The 18403-nt window shown below is 40.0% G+C and overlaps 1 protein-coding gene across 1 annotated transcript; it reads right to left on the bottom strand.

The window, feature by feature from the left end:
* Positions 1-1788: 1788 nt before the first annotated feature.
* On the bottom strand, positions 1789-17892 carry METAP2 (methionyl aminopeptidase 2). The gene is made up of 11 exons (XM_054514928.1): positions 17667-17892; positions 16751-16852; positions 13311-13376; positions 12857-12959; positions 8925-9086; positions 7058-7239; positions 6879-6973; positions 6697-6793; positions 6063-6164; positions 3715-3832; positions 1789-2580 (listed from the first exon to the last, which is right to left on the bottom strand). Exons 1-11 carry the CDS (start codon positions 17821-17823, stop codon positions 2328-2330), a joined length of 1437 nt encoding a protein of 478 aa, XP_054370903.1. The 5' UTR covers positions 17824-17892; the 3' UTR covers positions 1789-2327.
* Between the last annotated feature and the right edge of the window lie 511 nt (positions 17893-18403).

Below are 18403 nucleotides of genomic sequence, written 5' to 3'. Positions count from 1 at the left end.
CCTGAAGAGCATGAGAGCAGTAGGAAATTTATTTATTTGAAGGAGATAGAAATAGGGCTTGCCTTTTATATGCCAGGCAGGAGGATGGAGGAGGGCCAGCAGCACAGGACGCTTGTATGCAGATATACCCAGTTAAATTTATGGGCAAGTCATCACCCTCTGCAAGTATTTTGCTGAGTCATTTCTACTTTACCTTGTTACACATGATGATCAGCCTCTATGTGTGAACTAACAAACAGCCAGCAAATTAAGAAGTTCGGAGGCCATGGTCCAAACTAGCTCTGCTAGTCCGGGTCTATCATATTCAGGTAAAAAACCCAAAAAACAAAGGGAAGAAAACACATAATCGATTTGTAAAACCAAATGTTTTTAAAGTTACTGTCAGTGAAGTTAAGCCTTAAGCTGTAGAAACAATACCAAGTCACACTGAACTTCTACCTAAACAGGCACCTTCTAGAGAGAAAAGTCTAGAAATTGCCAATAAGCAGGCAAGAACTAAAACAATTTGTGTTGTTTCTAGTGGACTTTGTACAAAAATAAGTGAGCTGGAAGCCAGCCAGGCTACAAGAACCTGCTCTTGTCATATCAAGAAGTGCAGAAGAGTATGGTCTTGTTAGCATAAATAAAAATAGCAGCAATGTACCCAGCACAGATTCTTTCAAGTGCCAGCTTTCACTTTGCAATGCACAAGCACCCACACTAGCTACTGTTTCTTGGGAAGCTGAGACAAACATACAGCTGCCTAAATTAAAATTCATTGCTGGGATGCCAAGATTGCCAAACAGCAACAGCAGAAATAAATACACATTTCAGTGTCCCATTTCATCCATTTCTGCAAGTTTAAACAGTACTGAGTTTGAACAATACTTGTAATTGGGGTAAAAATCCCACCAGTTTCTATTATTTTTAAACTGTAGGCAGTATATGACACTGCTCCCCTCTAAATTGCAGCTCACATAATCAGGTATGAACGGACAAAAATGCAGCTTTTACCCTAGAGGAGAGGAGAACATAACGGATATTTTAAAGTTAATATGAACTCTTCTATAGAGACAGGCTGACTATAAAGGAGCAGGTGAAGTATCTGTTTTCTAAGCACTTATGTTTAAGGCACTGTTAGTGACCTATTAACAGAGCTGTCATTTTTATCACCAGTAACTATTGAAATTTTTAATATGCAAGTAATGAGGTAAAGATACAGCATTGGAAGACATATTGCATATAGGCCTGCAGAGCCATGGGATTTAGTTTACCTTTACAAATGAGATTCAACAGTCAGATTTCACTGCAGCAGGAGTCAGATAATAACTTTTTGTCAGGAAAACATCAAATACTCCAGATTATTTTGCCTGCATGAAGTAACTTTTAACACTCAAAAATAAATAGTTTTCCTTGTCCCCACCACTTGCGCAATCGAATATGAACTTTAAAAAGACAGGAAATCACATGAAATTTGACTCTGTGCAAGAGGGTATGCCAATGGCAAAGATTATGTAGGCACATACACTAAAACTGAGCTGACTTCAGCCCGAAGCTGAAGGCATCTTGATGCCACCACCAGCAGAGACCACCAGCTGCATTAATAGAGCTGAAGTCTAAACTAAAGACTAGCACACTCAAAACCCTTACCACACACCTTTACTGTAGTTGTCACATTTTGTCCTGTAAAGTGTTGATGACTTCTTGCCCTGTATCCCAGCACTGACAAGATTATTTAAACAAGCATGAAAGGCCAAGTTTCATATGAAGGGTAAGACAAGGTCCAATTTCAAGACAAGAAATGGCAAATCAAGTTTGTAAAATATTTAATAGAGCAGTTTCCCAGTGGACTCCTGACCAGAATCATAACCAGACTTCTAAAAATTATATATATTTTCAGATTTGAAAATTTATCTTTATTTTTTACAAAATGGATTCCAGGAAGTTTAAAAGGCAATATCATAGAGGACTGGGGCGCAGAAATCAGGTGTAGTCATTCAAAGCATTCAAGTAGGAATATGGTCATATAAATATTTGAAAAGCATCTTTTATCATAAATGTTCAGAACAAAATGTATAACTCATTCCAAACTAAAAATTGAGCTTTATAGCACGTATTTCCCTGAACAGAAAAAATAAGTAACTTTTGAAATATTTCTAAAGGCCTGAAAGCTTTTTCCATGGTTAGTTACAATTAGAAGACTTGCCTTAGATTAAATTCCTTCCTTTCCAAATACGGAAAGTATTAACATCGGTCCACTGTTAAAACAGACAATGTGTTGCAAATTAATTCTGGTAGAGTATGTTCCAAGAAAGCCTGGAGTACAAAGGTGCTGAGGTGGCTCTGAGTTAGTAGTCGTCGCCCCTGCTGACAACCTCCTTGCAGGTGGGGCGCAGCAGGATGGTGTGCTCGAACTGCGCCGTGTAGGAGCCCTTGATGTCGCACAGGGGCGGGTAGGGATCCACGATGCCCAGGTCGCACAGGTTCTTCAGAGCCATCAGGTATTTGCTCTCCCCCAGGCGATCCAGCCACCGCCGGCAGAAGGCAAGAGTACCAAAGTTTTCGTTGATAACGTTTAGCAAGTGTTTCGCTCTTGGAAGCCTTGGAGGGAAAAAACCAAACAAGAATGTGTTGGAGAAGACAGAGATATCACCAGCATGCATTCACTACAGAAATAAAGCACACCAACTAAGAATAAAGTTGGACTGCAAGGTCTTTTCAGAGTGCCTAGACTTGGGATGTCTTTCTACATCAGTCACATGTTCTCTTTAGAAAATGAAGTGCACTCTCCTCCTGCAAATAGATATCCTTCAAAACAGACTGTGAACCTATCTGCAAGCTAAACTAAACACAGGGACAGAAATCTCTCTCTTAAAAAATAAAAGGACATTTCATTTTATAAAGAAAAACAGAATTCTTCCGGATCAGAGTGGTCAGTAATCTGAACTAATTTTGGAAGAAGCTCGGTGGTTTAAAATGCTGAGTTTTCACTTCTGAAGTAAATACTCAGTAAGCTTTTTATTCATACATCTTACAATATACAGGCATAAAAAATATATATATTTATAGATCTTTTAAAAACTAAGCTTAGTTGCAGTCAAGCAGTTCCTTTGCGATCTTTAGTCTAATTCTTCCTATCCTCTCTCACACTCCCGGTATGTGCTGTGGAAAAGCATGTCTGCCTGCTACGTTTCTGACCAGAGTGGTCTTTGTTTCAGAAAATATGTTGCACTCCTACAAATGCCAAAATGCAAACCCAGTGAAATTAAAAATGAGGAATTTCTTCATTTTACATCCATGCACTAAAACAAAAACTCAAAACTCTCAAAATATCCATAAAATAAAACAGACGGCACAAATAGCTTAATAGATTCTGGGAACAGCAGCAAGACAAAGATTGTGACACACAACCACAGTACAGATACTGACTAAAAAAACCCACTATACATTTAATACACAGGTGAATACACAAATAGAATCTATATATTACGAATCATAAAAAAAATAATGGCAGGAAGATTGTATTCCCAAAACATATTTTCTCCATTTTCAGTTTCCTGGAAATAATTCTGTGTTATTCCACACTAACAATGAGAGTGTATTTTGTAACAATATTGCTAGTGTTGCCCCTCAAGTCCTTGACAGCCTTATTAATTAGTGAAGAACATGCATTGTTATCAAATTTGAATCCCAAGGGGGTGGTAGCTCTATGAAAATACACCAACAAAATCCAACCTTATTGGCACATGCCCAACATCAAAGTTCTTCATGTAATGAGAACACTCCATATCATCATGAACAACGCCTTTTCCTGTGCTACCAAAGGTTTCTATGGCATACACTTCACCTTCCTAAGGAGAGAAAAAAGGAACATGCTGCAATATGAAAATGTGACATTGTGTCATTGTGATACAACATTTCAGTATTACACTTCTGAACACGAGTAATTAAATGGGAATAGATTCAATTGTCAAATCAATGTAGAAAAAATTCAGTATGAAGATTTCACACATTAGAGTTACAACTACCATCAACTATTTACATTAGTAGCATTTTATTTCAAGCCAGAAGCACCAGCATGTTTCTAGTCACAATTTCTCAAAGTCCTTGCAGTTAAAACATTGTCAAGGCATACATCTAACATAGCTAAGAGACTACTTTTGCTACCTGGAAGTACTTCTCCTGTGCTATTCAGGTGTAAGTCCTAGGATATGTATAGTTTAGACATAGCAAATAGATGTTGATTACAGACACATACTGCACTGATGAACTTTCTGCCCAATTTCTGCAAGAATTTTCTGGTAACAGATGCTAGTATATACCTTTAACCTGCTCACTTTCATTCCACAAGATTAATTTCTTGAAGAAATGAAGGTGATACATATCTGCCAAGGGCATTATCAAAATTCTAGCTAAGAACATACTGAAATGCCATTAAACAAACTCATTTCTGCCAAGTGCACTCACACATCCTTAACAGCAGGACTGTGACAGGGACTTAACAAGCCACGGCATCAAACACTGACGGACACTATGAGTTCACTGTTTATTTTATTAAGCTACTTTTAAAGTCACCAGCCCAGAATGAGAAGCCATATGAAAAGCAGTAACAGGCTACAAATTCAAGACAAACTTTTGAAGATGTCCCTGAATATTCAACTGACTCATTTAAAAAACCAACCCTCAAAAAGCCCCATATAATGCTGCCACAAGGTTCACTTAAAACCCACTTTTTCTGAATAAGGATCATCAGAGGCTCTGTTAGTCACAAAAAATTCCCTGGATTGCAGTTTGATACTATAATTAGCACAGTACAGCAAGACCTTGGCTATGCTTCACATTCTTCATTGTCAACCTCACCGTACTTAACAATGTAGAATTGTGTCCTAAGTAACCTACAGAAGCTGAAGAAATTAGAAAAAGTCTTCTCCCCAAAACGAAGCCATTAACTAAGTCAAACTAAGAAGAACACACAAGTTTTTCTATCTTCCTTTTCCAGTACTCTTAATCTCTTTGCACAGTCTTATAGATAAGATAATTTAAACTTTGCCTTTTTGTGCACATCACAGGTCAACAACTATGATACAAGTTTTGGGTGATGAGAGTGAGCCTACCTCAAAAAACAATCCTGTCCAGACCACACTTGTGCCTCTTCAGCTCTGACAAGCCTTATCTATCCTGATAGACTTACCGGTGATCATTAGTGATGAAGCTTAGAATAAAATTAAAAGCATCTTGTCTCATCACCCATCCTTTAAATCTTATCTTATGAGAACAAGAGCTTCATTGACAATGATGGCTAAATCTCAGGTTCCATGTTTGAATACTGCCTTCACAACCGGTACTTTGTCACATCATGTACAGCCATTGCCCTTTCCCTGCTCCAGAACACTACCCAAACAACATCTTTGAACTAGCCTCTCACAGTAACTACAAATACACTTAATTACTTGGTATCGGCAGAGAAAAAAAGACATTGGAAACTTTTCAAGAAAAATACTGTATCTAACAGTACTCACAAAAACTTATCCAAAACTACACTTCAGATGTATTTATCAAGAATTACCTGAGTGAGAGAAGATTTCATTACAAAAGAAACAAACAAGGAGTATGAATGACCTACAAGTCATTCAGGAAAACTCTGATTTCCTAAACTCCAGTTCACCCCTAAATATGAATTCCTTTTCATGTTTCTTTTCTTTTCAAGAATGTTCCTAATGCAACATTCCAACACTCCATTAATAACATATACACACAGAGAAATAAATATGTAGGAGTTTTATTAAGTATTACTGTGGCATTCAGATTTCAACAGTGGTGGGTTTCTTTTGGTTTGTTTTTTAAATAGCAGTGTTCCAAGGCTTCAATTTCAGGAAGTGTTAGATACCTGAACACTCCAGGGCTAAAATGAAGAAGGCACTGAGACAGAACTACTCCTGTATAGGAGCATTACACATTACAGCAGTTATTCCACTGCAATTATTCACCAGAATGACAAAAACTACAAATGAAAAGTGCACAGAAATACTATTCTGCAAATGATACTGGGGAAATTTAACAGAAGGAATAAAGAACTCACTCCTCCATTCTTGTGGCTTCTCCTCCTTTCACAATGGGTACTGTTTTTCCTGCATGTATCCTATAGGGCCCAATGGAGTGTCCGTTCAAATTGCGGATTGGCTTCACTTTGGAAGAGAACATGAACATTACAGGCAATTTCCTAACAAATGGTGAACCCTTTAGGGCAATTTGGTTTGTTATCCCATATTGAAAGTGTAATAGTGAGTCATCATACAGCACAGGAAGCAAACTCAGAACTATCCACGTATCTTGTACAAACACCAGCCAAAACACAGGTTAGTTTTGTAGGCTTTAGCAAGGCTTCGTTATTAAAGAGCAGCAAATCCAACAGTAATAAAAGCTTATTAATAAAGCCAAACAGCAAGTATCAAATAATCTGTACAGTTCAAAACTGCTGTTTAGCATTCATATTATCATCTTGTCTGTTAAGAGATGCAATACTTGGAAGTATAAGCCAAGAACGTTTCTCCAAAGGAAAGGCAAGCCAGCCATAAACATGTATTTATGCAAGACCCATACCATACTTCTAGGAGAAAAGTCTTTTCAATATCTTATGTTGAAATCAATATTTACACAAATTTATATACAGGTTCACACTTCTAAAACAACTATCCCTATATGAAGAAAATAACTTGCCTTGGTATGTTTTGCCATCAATTTCAACTTCATAAGACTCCATAACTTCTTGTATGGCCTCTCCCACATCACAGAGACGTACATCTATTCCAGCACACTGAAAATGAATGCAAATATAAATGGAAAATAATCACAACATTTACTGAAAAAGTCTTTGTAAATTACTTACATAAGGATCATACCTTTATTCCAGTATTTGTGGCATCCTTTACAGCTTGTAATAGTCTGTCATATTTTGGATTGAATGTGACTGTAAAAGCACAGTCAATAATTCGACCTGAAATCAGCAGAAGTTAGTTAGCTTCATAGTATTTGCACCGAAGAACATTCTCAAAGTTTTAATTAATAAATGAAAACTAACCACTAATATGTGTTCCAAAATCTATTTTGCAAATATCATTGTATTGCAGGACTGTTGGATCTCCAGCATTGGGAGTGTAGTGGGCAGCACAATTATTCAGAGAACACCCCGTAGGAAATGCAAGACCTGCATTTAAACCATTTTCCTTTATCAGCTTACGTGAGCAGTCTTCTAGCTTTTCACTGAAAGGCAGAGGGGAGGGAGAAGAAAAAAGAATAGGACAATTGTCATTAGTATTTCTTATGACTACTTCAAATAAATCAATGCAAGAACAAAACCTCAGAAAAATATAAAAGCAAATGTTTTTATATCAAATCAAACTATTTGCATGCTAAGTGGACAGACAACCCTAGGCTGAAAAACATAGGCACAACACAACAATCTTCAGCTCTTTGTGTTGTTTCCTCTACCCTTTCTTGGGCAAAAATGAGCCCTTCTCTATTTTTTTTAATTTAAGTTTAAAATATTTATCCTTACAAGGTACATTTAACCCATCCTTCCTGAACTGCAAAGGTTAGACAACCAAAGTTTAGGTAAATGAAATACATTCTTTATAATTACTGTGATCTAAAAAGTGGTGGGGAAAAGAAGGTAAAGCCTCTTATTTATTAAAAAAACTGATTATAAAAGGACTTAAAAAAAAAACTGAGTGGTAACTATGATCAAATAAAACCTTGTGAGACTAGCCTTTGTTTTTTGGTTTTGTCTAATCTCACGATGCTAGCTACTGCAAATCCACAAATACACATCCAACGGTGCATTCTCCTTCAGTGTCAGTGAATGAGGTAAACTGCAGCTCACTGCAGTGCACCAAACTGATTTTAAGAAAGCCAGAGAAATATGAAAAAAGAGAGCATATTTTAATCAGCAAGGCCCCACAGTCTGAGGTACTTTATCAAGAACAGTCATGTTTTGAGAAAATGCGTGCTTAGAACAGCCAAACTGTATAATTCACAAAGACAGATTTGTTTCACCCAGACTAGTGAGCTGCCTTTCTTCTACTTTCCCTCATGGCATATTATGTCTTTCTGTTATCCTTGCACAGTTACCTTGGGGATCAGCTCTCATTAGCTTTCTTACTATCCTACTCTTGTCAGCACAGTCCTCAGTCACACCAGGCTGAAAGCACCTGATTTTGGAAGCTAAACTGTTCTGGATCAGTGCAGTACTTGGACAGTAGACATTCAATCTAGATAAACTGAAGGACAGAAAAAGTAATAGTTGGAAGAGTCACAAAAATCAGTCCAGGCTAATTCTTTCTTTAAACTTAATCAAATTCACATTCATCTGAATCCATTTGCTCAGTTATTTCTTACTAACTGAGAATAATAACCCCACTGCGTTTCCACCAGAAACACCAGTCAGTCAAAGAAGACTGAACATAGTCCAAACCTTCCTGCCCTGGACTGAATACACAGCCATGCCGGTTTTATGCCTCCTCTCCTTGCCCAGTCCCCAGCACAGACTGCACCTCACTGTCCACATGCCATTTCATGACAATTCTGGCAAGCAGCAGCAGCAGTGCTGCTATTGCTGCTTTTCCCAGTACTGCTGCAGAGTAGCAAAGGCACTGAAAACTAAATGAAGCATATAATCAAAGTACATGAACATCAGGGAAAGCTTAGTTTAAAATTCAGTATAATCCCAGGCCCTGTAAAGCTGCATAAGCTAAAAATGCAAGAAGAAGCTTAAAGGAAATAATTGGCAATGGAAATAATTGGCAAGTGGTTGTGTACCTCAAACAAAAATCTCCCCAACATTCATTACACAGTGAATTAAGCACACAAAACTGAGACTAAATCTCTCCCTCTCTGGAAAATGAAGAAAAACCTAGAGCACAGGTCTTCTAGAAGATGTGTGTCCTTACCAGATTTCTATCATTGTCATTCCAGGTTTTATCCAGCTCATAACGTATTTCCTCACTTGTCTGTGTGCCTCTGCAGCCTCCCGAAAATCATTCCAGATTTCCTCACTGGCTTGGTCTAGTGCTTTCTTTTCTTCACTAGTTGTTCTCCAAGCAGCAGTTCGCCTTGAAAATAAAGGAAATGTTTCAAACAAGTTACTATAATCACAGCAGTCATTACAACTTCTGTCTAAAGCCTGCAAAGTGTTTATTAACCAGCCAGGTCTACATTCCCCTGTGTAAGAAAAGATCCTGATTTATACAATTTTCAGAATAAAGGAAGCCTATTAAAAAAAAAAAACAAACTATCAGTACCCAGAGTAGCAGCTGTGAAAGGCAGCAACATCCTACCAAAGGCCCAGACAAGCAGGGTGCTTGAAGGATGCCCAAGTTTTCAAAGACACAGAACAGGTGTACAAAATTCATATTAATACCTGCAATTCCACCTTAAGTTTAGCAGGGCAAAAAACTGCATCAGGCTCTACTCATGCAAAAAGTTTATTTTTTTCACAATCTTATTCATTCAGACAGCGTTGTTCCTGTATAGAGATGAACCTCAGCACTGTAGTGTGGCTGCTTGGCCCAGAAACTGCTGCTGACACAGACAATAAGCATCTTCAAAATTTAAGAGCTTGCAGTTCCAGTATTATTTTCAGTCATGCTCAGAATATTTAAGTAATAACACCTAACACAGTGCATGGTAAGTATGACACATGTCAGAATGTTACTTTCTAAATGGGAAGATTTATAAGTATATATATTTATACTGAGTATTTCAAAATAGTTGAGAAGATAAAGGAGGATAAATCTTTCTCAGGATGATCAGAGGATACAAAATATTTTGAGACCCTTTTGCTTGTTTCCATTGAACTTTCTACTTCTTTTCAGATAAAAGTGTAAAGCAGAAATCCCACATTTACCTTTTTGAGCAGTTTTCTTGCTCCAGTAGCAAGCATCACACATACTACTCCTACAATTTCCCTCAATCCAGCAAATTCTACCAAAAAAAGAAAGCAACGTGCTGTAAAACCTGGGCTCCTGCACTGCCACTAGAAAACTGGACTTCTGCCAGCACAGCAGTCATTGAAGATGGAAAAGGTGCACTGCAGAAAAACACTGGGGACAGAGACTCAAAGATCCTTTCAGACTGTTCTGGATTCCAGCAGTGAACACCCCTTGGTAGCAAGAATTGCTGACAGAGTCTGGGCAGCTGCTCTGCCATCTGTCACAGACTTGAGTGCAACTCCAGCAAACTGGCAGGAAGCCATCCTCACTCTGTCTTACTGTATTTCAGCATATTGTCACTTCACACAAGTCAACCAGGGGACAGAACTGCCTCTACACGTAAAAACACTGTAGCAGACCCAAAGCATTTTGCTGAAAAAGCTGCCCTACTGCCACCTGGGAGCTCAGGAAGGGAGGCAACAAGAATTTCTGCTAGGGCCTAAGCACTTCAGGACACATGAAAAATCAGTTGGTCAGGTGAAGGCCTCACGCCAAACATCAAGTCCTCCCAAGACAAGTACATGAGCTAACAAGCCTTTTTTTTTCCCCTAATGTGCTGCCTGTCACATGTCAGCTGAAGAAATTCAACTCTTGCTCCAAACCATTTGGTCCAGCTTTTTACTCCAGTTCACAGCCTGCAGTTTTCACCAGTACAAATCTTTACAGGATCACACTGTAGTTTAGATTATAGTGATCAAAGAAATCCAGAAAAGCATTTCCTGAGATTATCTTCCCCCAGATAATCCAGTCATGCTGGAGGGAAGGGATGCCATCCAGAGGGACCATTACAAGGTTGAGAGGTGGACCTGTGTGACCATCATGACGTTCAACAAGGCCAAGTGCAAGGTTCTGCACCCTGTCCTGGGTCAGGACAATCCCCTCACAAACACAGGCTGGGTGAAGAATGGATTGAGAGCAGCTCTGAGGAGAAGGATTTGGGGATGTTGGTGACAAGAAGCTCCACATGACCAAGCAATGTGCACTCACAGCCCAGGAAGCCAAATCACACACTGGGTTGCATCAAAAGCACCGTGGCCAGCAGGTCAAGGAAGGTGATTCTACCCCTCTACTGCATTGAGAGACCCCACCTGGAGTATTACATTCAGCTCTGAGGCCCCCAAGATAAGAAAGATGTGGGGCTGTTTCAGTGAGTGCAGAGAAGGGCCATGAAAATGATCATGGCTGTAAGAACCACTCCTGTGAAGACAGGCTGAGAATAGGTGGGGCCCTGCAGCCTGGAGAAGAGAAGGCTCTGGGGAGACCTCATAGCACCTTCCAGAACCTGAAAGGGAAAGCTTTTTCCAAGGTCATTAGTGACAAGACAAGGGGTAATGGCTATAAACTGAAAGATGGTAGGTTTAGATTAGAAGCTAGGAAGAATTCATTTACTGTGAGGGTGTTAAGGCACTGGAACAGGTTGCCCAGAGAAATTGTGGAAGGTGTCCCTGCCTATGGCAGGGGGGTTGGAACTAGCTCATCTTCAAGGTACATTCCAAAGCAAACCAGTCAGTGACTCTAACAGCAAAGAGGCAGAAACAAGTAGGCAGGGTCAAGAATTCCTGAATTCTACTTTCACAGAATTGGTGTATCATGAAATACTGCTTATTTATTTTCTGCCCTCCCAGTTGTATCATTTCAAATTCCCACATCTGCAAGAAAAAACACAAGCTTCAAAAAAACCCAAAAACCAAAACACCCCCCCCCCGCCAAACAACTGGAGATATAAAAATGTTAAACCTGTTAGTCTGTTGTCTATGGAAGCATTGATTATCTGCTATTATTTTTAGGCTGAAATCTGAATGACGCCCACTTCTAGCTGAACTTCTCACACAAAATACACAATTGTGGGTTGATGAGAGGTAACTTTAGAAAGCACATGACATTAACAGTTAAGAATAGAAGTGCAACTCTTAAAAAAATCAAAGGCAAAACCCTACTGACCTCAGCATGAATAAGACATGGCACAAAAATGCTCCACCAATATATAAAATGAAGGAATTACTCAGAATATGAAATGTCCTGGCATTAATGTCAGCTACTAATTTAAGTAGTGGCTTATATTAGGAAATACTAAAGTAGCATAGCAATATTTGAATATTTAAATTAGAAGAAAACTAAGCATATATTTGCTTAAGCACATTACATGAGGAAACTATTTCAGGTTCCTTAGAAGCATATATTCTTCCTCCATAGCAGAACATCAGGTCCAGAAAAGACACCCCACTTAAATCCTGTTATGAAAGGAGGTTTGTTTTTATGGCTTTTGTCCTTTTTCTTTTCAATAAATAGTAGGTAAACCAGAGAAAATATTTTAATCTTCAACAGCTGAATATGTATTAGAGGTGTAAAAATAGTGTGTTATTTGTTAATAAACTATGTACATGATTAAGTTGTTTATTATCTAGTTTTCTGGTTTAAATATACTCTTATGAACATGGCCCAGGTTAAATACTTAACTCTTAAACATTAAAGAATCACTCCTGGATCAGCCTGCCAGAACTATCTGTGCAAGCACTTCATTAGCATGCTGATGAAAATGCTGCTCTTGGGAATTGTGTTCAAACTAAAATAATGAAAAAGAAGAAGCTTCCTTGAAAGCAAATTTTCATCTCATAAAAATGAAATCATTATCTGAACACAATTTATAGGGGGTACAGGAAGCATTACTTCTCTTACTTATTTTACTTACATTCCATGAGAAATAGGCATTGATTTTAAATAACCAATAAAAACAACATTCCAGAGTACTTTCATTCTGAAGTAAAAGTCATTGAAATCTAGACAATGCTTTCAGACATACGAATATCTACCTACTCTCTCCCTTTGGTGTAAACTATTTTTTTCAGCACATCAAAATGAAAGCATTTCTTCCTTAAGCTTAAAACACTCACCCATCTTGTGTTGGTGGATATTCACATTCTTCTCCCTTTGGGAATACATTGCTGGGAAATAGATCACATATTGGAATAGAAGGTGGATCTGTCTGGACCTTAGCTGTTGAGTATAAGAAAGTGTTACACATGGGACTCTGGAAATACTAACCCTCTTATTTCAACCATAAAAGTTAAACAGCAGATGTTATTTAAGATCCCCTTAACTAGAATCTGGGCTTCTACCAAGACAAAATTGTATCACAATGCCCTCATATGACTTCATTTAGCCAATGCTGGAGGCCAATGAATGCCCTCAATGGCATTCAGGGATACCAGAAAAAAGATAACTTGGCCAGACTTAGCCTAAAAACACAAACTGCACCCTTAAATTTGTTTCAGCTGCAAGACCAGCACTTGCACACACTTAATAACAAATATTCACATAGTCTGTATTTTTGTGCTTGATACCTACGTCCTTTCTTCTTTTTCTTCTTCTTCTTCTTTTTCCCAGTTGCTCCATCTCCTTCACCATCTCCATCTAGAGGAAAGAAAGTGCTCAGCTGAACATAAAATAATCTTAAAAGAATCAATGTTTGAATAGAACACAACAACATCTGGACTATCTGGAAACACTTCTCTTACAGCAGAATTTAATGGATTAAAAGACAACATCCAGAAGCTGCCACCAAACCATCAGCATTTTCAGTCCCTACACCAAACACAGACCTAAGAAAATAGTTTTGAAAGTTGACAACAAACATATCACCAACAGAGGAAAAAAGAGAGCTCAGGTAAAGTGTTTTCAGAAAGTCCTACCTCATAGTCCTCTGCTCTCAATTCAGGCAAATAGATGCACGGAATTGTTAAAGGACACTGTATTAGACACAACAGCTAACAAAAAGCTAGAAACTACTGCTTTCCCTCCATCTTCGGATCCTCAGCTAAAAAAACTTACTGCATCTGGAAAGGTAAAGACCCCAGAGAAGTAAAGATGACAGCACTCTAGGCCAGGGTAAATTTAATCTTGAGATAACAGGGAAGGTCACAAACAACACTCTCAGCAAAAGCACTGAATGTGTGAGATACAAGGTGGTCAAACACTGGAACAGGCTTCCCAGAGAGGTGAAGATGCCCCATCCCTGCAAATAGTCAGGGTCAGGCTGAATGGAGCTTTGAGCAACGTGATCTGCCTGAAGATCATTGCAGGGCCTTGGACCAGATGACCTTTAGGTCCCTCCAACCCAAAACCTTCTCTGAATTTATACTAGTGGGAGGTTTCCAGGGAGCACAGCAGGTAAGCACCAAGAATCAGCCACACCTGGGAGGTAACAACAACCCTGCAGACTTCACATTTGGCAACATCTAATCCCTACTTACTTCATACTCAGTACTTCAGGTGCCATCAGCTACCTAAACCTTCTGGTCCTAACCACAAATTCTTTTCAAAGTACACAAGTACTACTCATCTACATATAGAACATTTTCAACTACAGCAAGAAGTAAAATTAAAAGAACTTCTAGAATCAAGTCAAAGCATTCTATTTTGAGTCTATTTATCCAGAAGCTTGTACTTAAAAACCAAACCAAAACACTGACCAGCTGCTCCAGTCACCAGACTTCAAGCCTCTCATGATGGTCAATATAATCAGCAATTCTATGCCACGATGAGTGCTGTAATTCTGCAGCTGGGGCAAATTTCAGTAGTGTCACTCCTGCCCCTCCCCAGCCAGCTCAATTTGGCATTAAGTATCTTAATTTAAGTTTCTGTAACAAATTGCAGATATAAATACTTTGTATCTATAACATGGTCCCAACCTACCAGATTCTTCATCAATCTGTATTTCACAGGCAACCAAAAATCCTTACCAGCGCATATAAATTTCTTTAAAATGTGATAACTTTGTCACATTTGTCTTGACCTTGAGCAATGCCCAAACCATTCATAAAGAAATTAATTAGGCATACTCCAGTTCATTCACCAAGAGATTTCTGGATTATTTTTTCAAAGGCTAGGCCTAAACTGAAGAGAAAAAAAACCCCAGCATTTCTTAAATATTGCTGCTGTTGCTATCTGGGTATTGTAGCTTTTTCATACATCACTGCACGTGAAACTGCCAACTGTGAGCCAAACCAGCCCGGTCTATGCTTTCATGTCCTTGAAGACTGCTGCAGACTAACTGTGCTGCCAGAAACAGAACTACTGCATCTACCAACACTGTTTGTCTTCAGCTTACTTAGCTGCTAAGGAAAAAAAATTGTCACCAGAAAAGCAATTTCAGGTCTTTGTGAAACAGAAGCTCCAACCTTATGGCATTTTGGTATAGCCATTTAATAACTTAGCACAGCATCATGCAAAAATGTTACATATCAGTGTATTTTAACATGGCCAGGGAAATCCAAAGAGCACTTGCTAATCTCCTTTTTGAAGCCACCCAGTTACAGGCTTATCAAGAGGAAAAAAAATAAAAGGAAAGAGGGAGTAGGTATTTTATTGATTTTAATCTAATGCAGCATGTCTTATAAAAACAATTCTGAAACTACACAATTAAGATGGCAAATAGTGACAACCAGTACAGGCAAGAACACTGCTGTCTTCAAAACACTTCAATTAGTTATAATTTTTCTGCAAAAGTATCAGTTTTACTAAAAACACATCCACATCCAAGTCTAATATGTGGGAAAAAAGAGAGATTATTAATTCAGTCATAGCATCACTTCATTGTTTTATGCTTTCTAATACTGTAACACAATTACTAATACTGTAAAGAGGCTAGGAGAGCACAGCATTTGATCTGCAACTATCATTGTTATTTCTCCCGAGACAGAACTCTAACTATTCTAATGATTTCAAAGATTTCTTTCCATTGTATACAGTTTTCACTACCCTCCTCAATACTTCTTCCTAAAGTTGCAATGATGGCAAAGCACATATTGCATTAATTTCAACTCCATAATTTGAAAGATACCACAAAACAAGCCATAAGAACAGATTTCTATGCAAGGTACCTGCAATAAACTTGATGCTGCAGATTGGTAATGGTCAAAGATAAATTTGTTACTTAATATGTCTCAGCACTCTGATTGAATTTTTTAAAACTTCCATTCCTAATTCATTAAAATGACATTCCGGAAGGACAAATTCCAGCAAGTGAACGAAGGAGATTTCTAAGCAGACTGCTCAAAGTGTTGAGCCAACTTTATATGCTAATTCAGAAAAATGAAACTAAATAACCACTTTAAGAAATGTGCTTTCTTAAACATCCATTTCTGTGGAGAACCATCCATCAAACTAAAGGAAATATAGCACCTTAACTGGATCTCCCTACAGAAAAGATGGACTCGGTCTGGATTTCAATACAGACACTTTCAAGGTTCTGGCTTAGAAAATCAGCTACACAGCACAAGCAACATACAAAGTGTGTGTCTTGCTTATGTATTAATTTCCCCCCAAGTTCAATTTTATTGAAAAATTATAATTACAGATGAGCAGGTTTCAAGTCACTGGTAAAGACTGCAAAACCTATCAATTAAAATGCTACCTTAAAATTTTCTCTGTATGTTTTAAGCCAAGAATAAGAGACATAATTGGGGACACAAATGTCTACCGGCTGCGGTAATGCAAGTGAGAATGATTTATAGCTTACCTTATCTCAAACTAAACATTCCCCTTCAGCAGGTAGATCCTTGAAAACACAAACTTTAACAAAGCCTGTATTGCTGTTACTTTTATATGTACACCTGTGTGACAGCAAAATCACTGACAAAAAGTAGAAACTATATAGTTGCATCTCACCTCTCTAAAAACAAACCCAACCAAAATCAAACCAAGATATCTGTAAACAGTCTGTTAAAAGGGAGTCTTGGAAGAAGCTGAAACTGGAAATGTTAAGAGACAATATAAGTTATACTTGCCATCATCATCATCATCTTTTTCTTTCTCCTCCAGGGCTTGCTTGTCCAATTGTTTTGCTACATCATCAAGAGCACCTTCCATTTCTTTGTCAGTTTCTTGTCCTGTTTGTAAAGTTTAAGTATGACTTACTGTAAAACATTAGCTCCATGTTAGTAACCAACAACCCCCAAAGCTTTATAAAAACATTATGTTGTACTCAGCCCACAGACACCTGAGCACTTAGTGCCTTTTTCTGTCTTAAAGCAGCCCCAAAGTGTAAGGCTGTAGAACAGTACAGTGACAGGTGCTGTTAATGAAACCTGCACATAAAGGTAGATTAGCCTGACACTTCTGATTACTTTTTTCTGCCAGGGTAACTAATTCTTCTTCCCATAGCAGCAGCCTGCTCTTGTGAGATAATATGGGCGTGAGGTAGATAATTATAAACGCACAGCACGATCATGGCTAACTGATGGCCTGCTAAAACAAACCCAAACCATCGCGCCTTTACGCTATTTGCCCAGACTTGCTCCAGCTCTCTCCGAGAACTTGGGAGGGGTGCAGAGCCTCCATCAGGCGGCATGACTTTTACAGTGGCAGTCTTACACCTTTCTACCCTCGGGGCATAGGAGAGGGTGAGGGAAGCGGTGCCTTCTCTTGAGCACACCGGAGCGGGGAGGACACCCTGGCCCCAGCCGACCGACAGCAGCATCCTCCGGGCACCGCCAGCCCCCTCCGAGCCGCGGGGATCCCCCTTAGCCCACACCGCTGCCAGAGGCCGGGACAGCGGCCTCGGCGGCGCCCCGCACCCGCACGCCGGGACCCTTGAGCCCCCCACGCCCGCGCACAGCCGCGCCCGCTTCTCGGTGTGCGGCCCGAGGCCCCTCACGCCGCCCAGCCCGTCAGCGCAGGGTCGCGGCGCGGCCCGGCCCCTACCCGCAGGGCCCGCTCTGCCCTTCTTCTTCTTCTTGCGCTTCTTCTTGGCGCCATCGTCAGCGCCGAGCCCGGCCGCGCCGTCCCTGTCCTCGGGCTCGGGGGGCAGCTCGCCGTTCAGGTGCTGCTCCCGCTCCTCCGCCCGCCCCACGCCCGCCATGTCGCCGCGGCCGCGCCGCCTCGCGCGCACGGAGCCAGCCGGGAAGAGCGGCGGGGCCGGCGCCACGCTCTGTGGTGCGCGCGGGGCACGCCGGGACGGCGGAGGACTCGGCCGGGAGGGCGGCAGGGGGCGGGCTCTCTGCCGCGCACGCGCGCCGCCGCCGGGCTGCGCGCGCGAGCCCGTGAGGGGGAGGCGGCGGCGGGGGGGTTGTGGCTGCTCCCGGCTGCGCGGAGCGATAAAAAATGGAAAGGCGAAATCTCATAAAACCAGCACTTTTTGTCAGGAGGAACAGCTGCTACGTTCCCTTACAGCACGTAAGCTTGTTAGGCTTTTACCATTTGAGGGCGCTGAGGAATGTGACTAACGCGAGAGATAACTGGTGTACAGAATGAAAATAATACAAGGGGAAAAAAATCACTCGTTCCAAGTCACATAGAGCAAAAAAGAGAAGATTCGGATACAAGATAAGGACACTGCCTTGTCCCATTTCCACTACTCTGTAGAAAAACAAGGCAAAATGCCAAATTTGCCAGCATCCACTAATGAAGTATTAAATCAGCTTTTCACAGATTTTCTACTA

The sequence above is a fragment of the Molothrus ater genome, chromosome 5 (genome assembly GCF_012460135.2).
Source record: "Molothrus ater isolate BHLD 08-10-18 breed brown headed cowbird chromosome 5, BPBGC_Mater_1.1, whole genome shotgun sequence".
Taxonomy (NCBI): Eukaryota; Metazoa; Chordata; class Aves; order Passeriformes; family Icteridae; genus Molothrus; species Molothrus ater.
The sequence above is the reverse complement of the archived record's forward strand: the minus strand, read 5'-3'. Positions and strand labels throughout refer to the sequence as shown.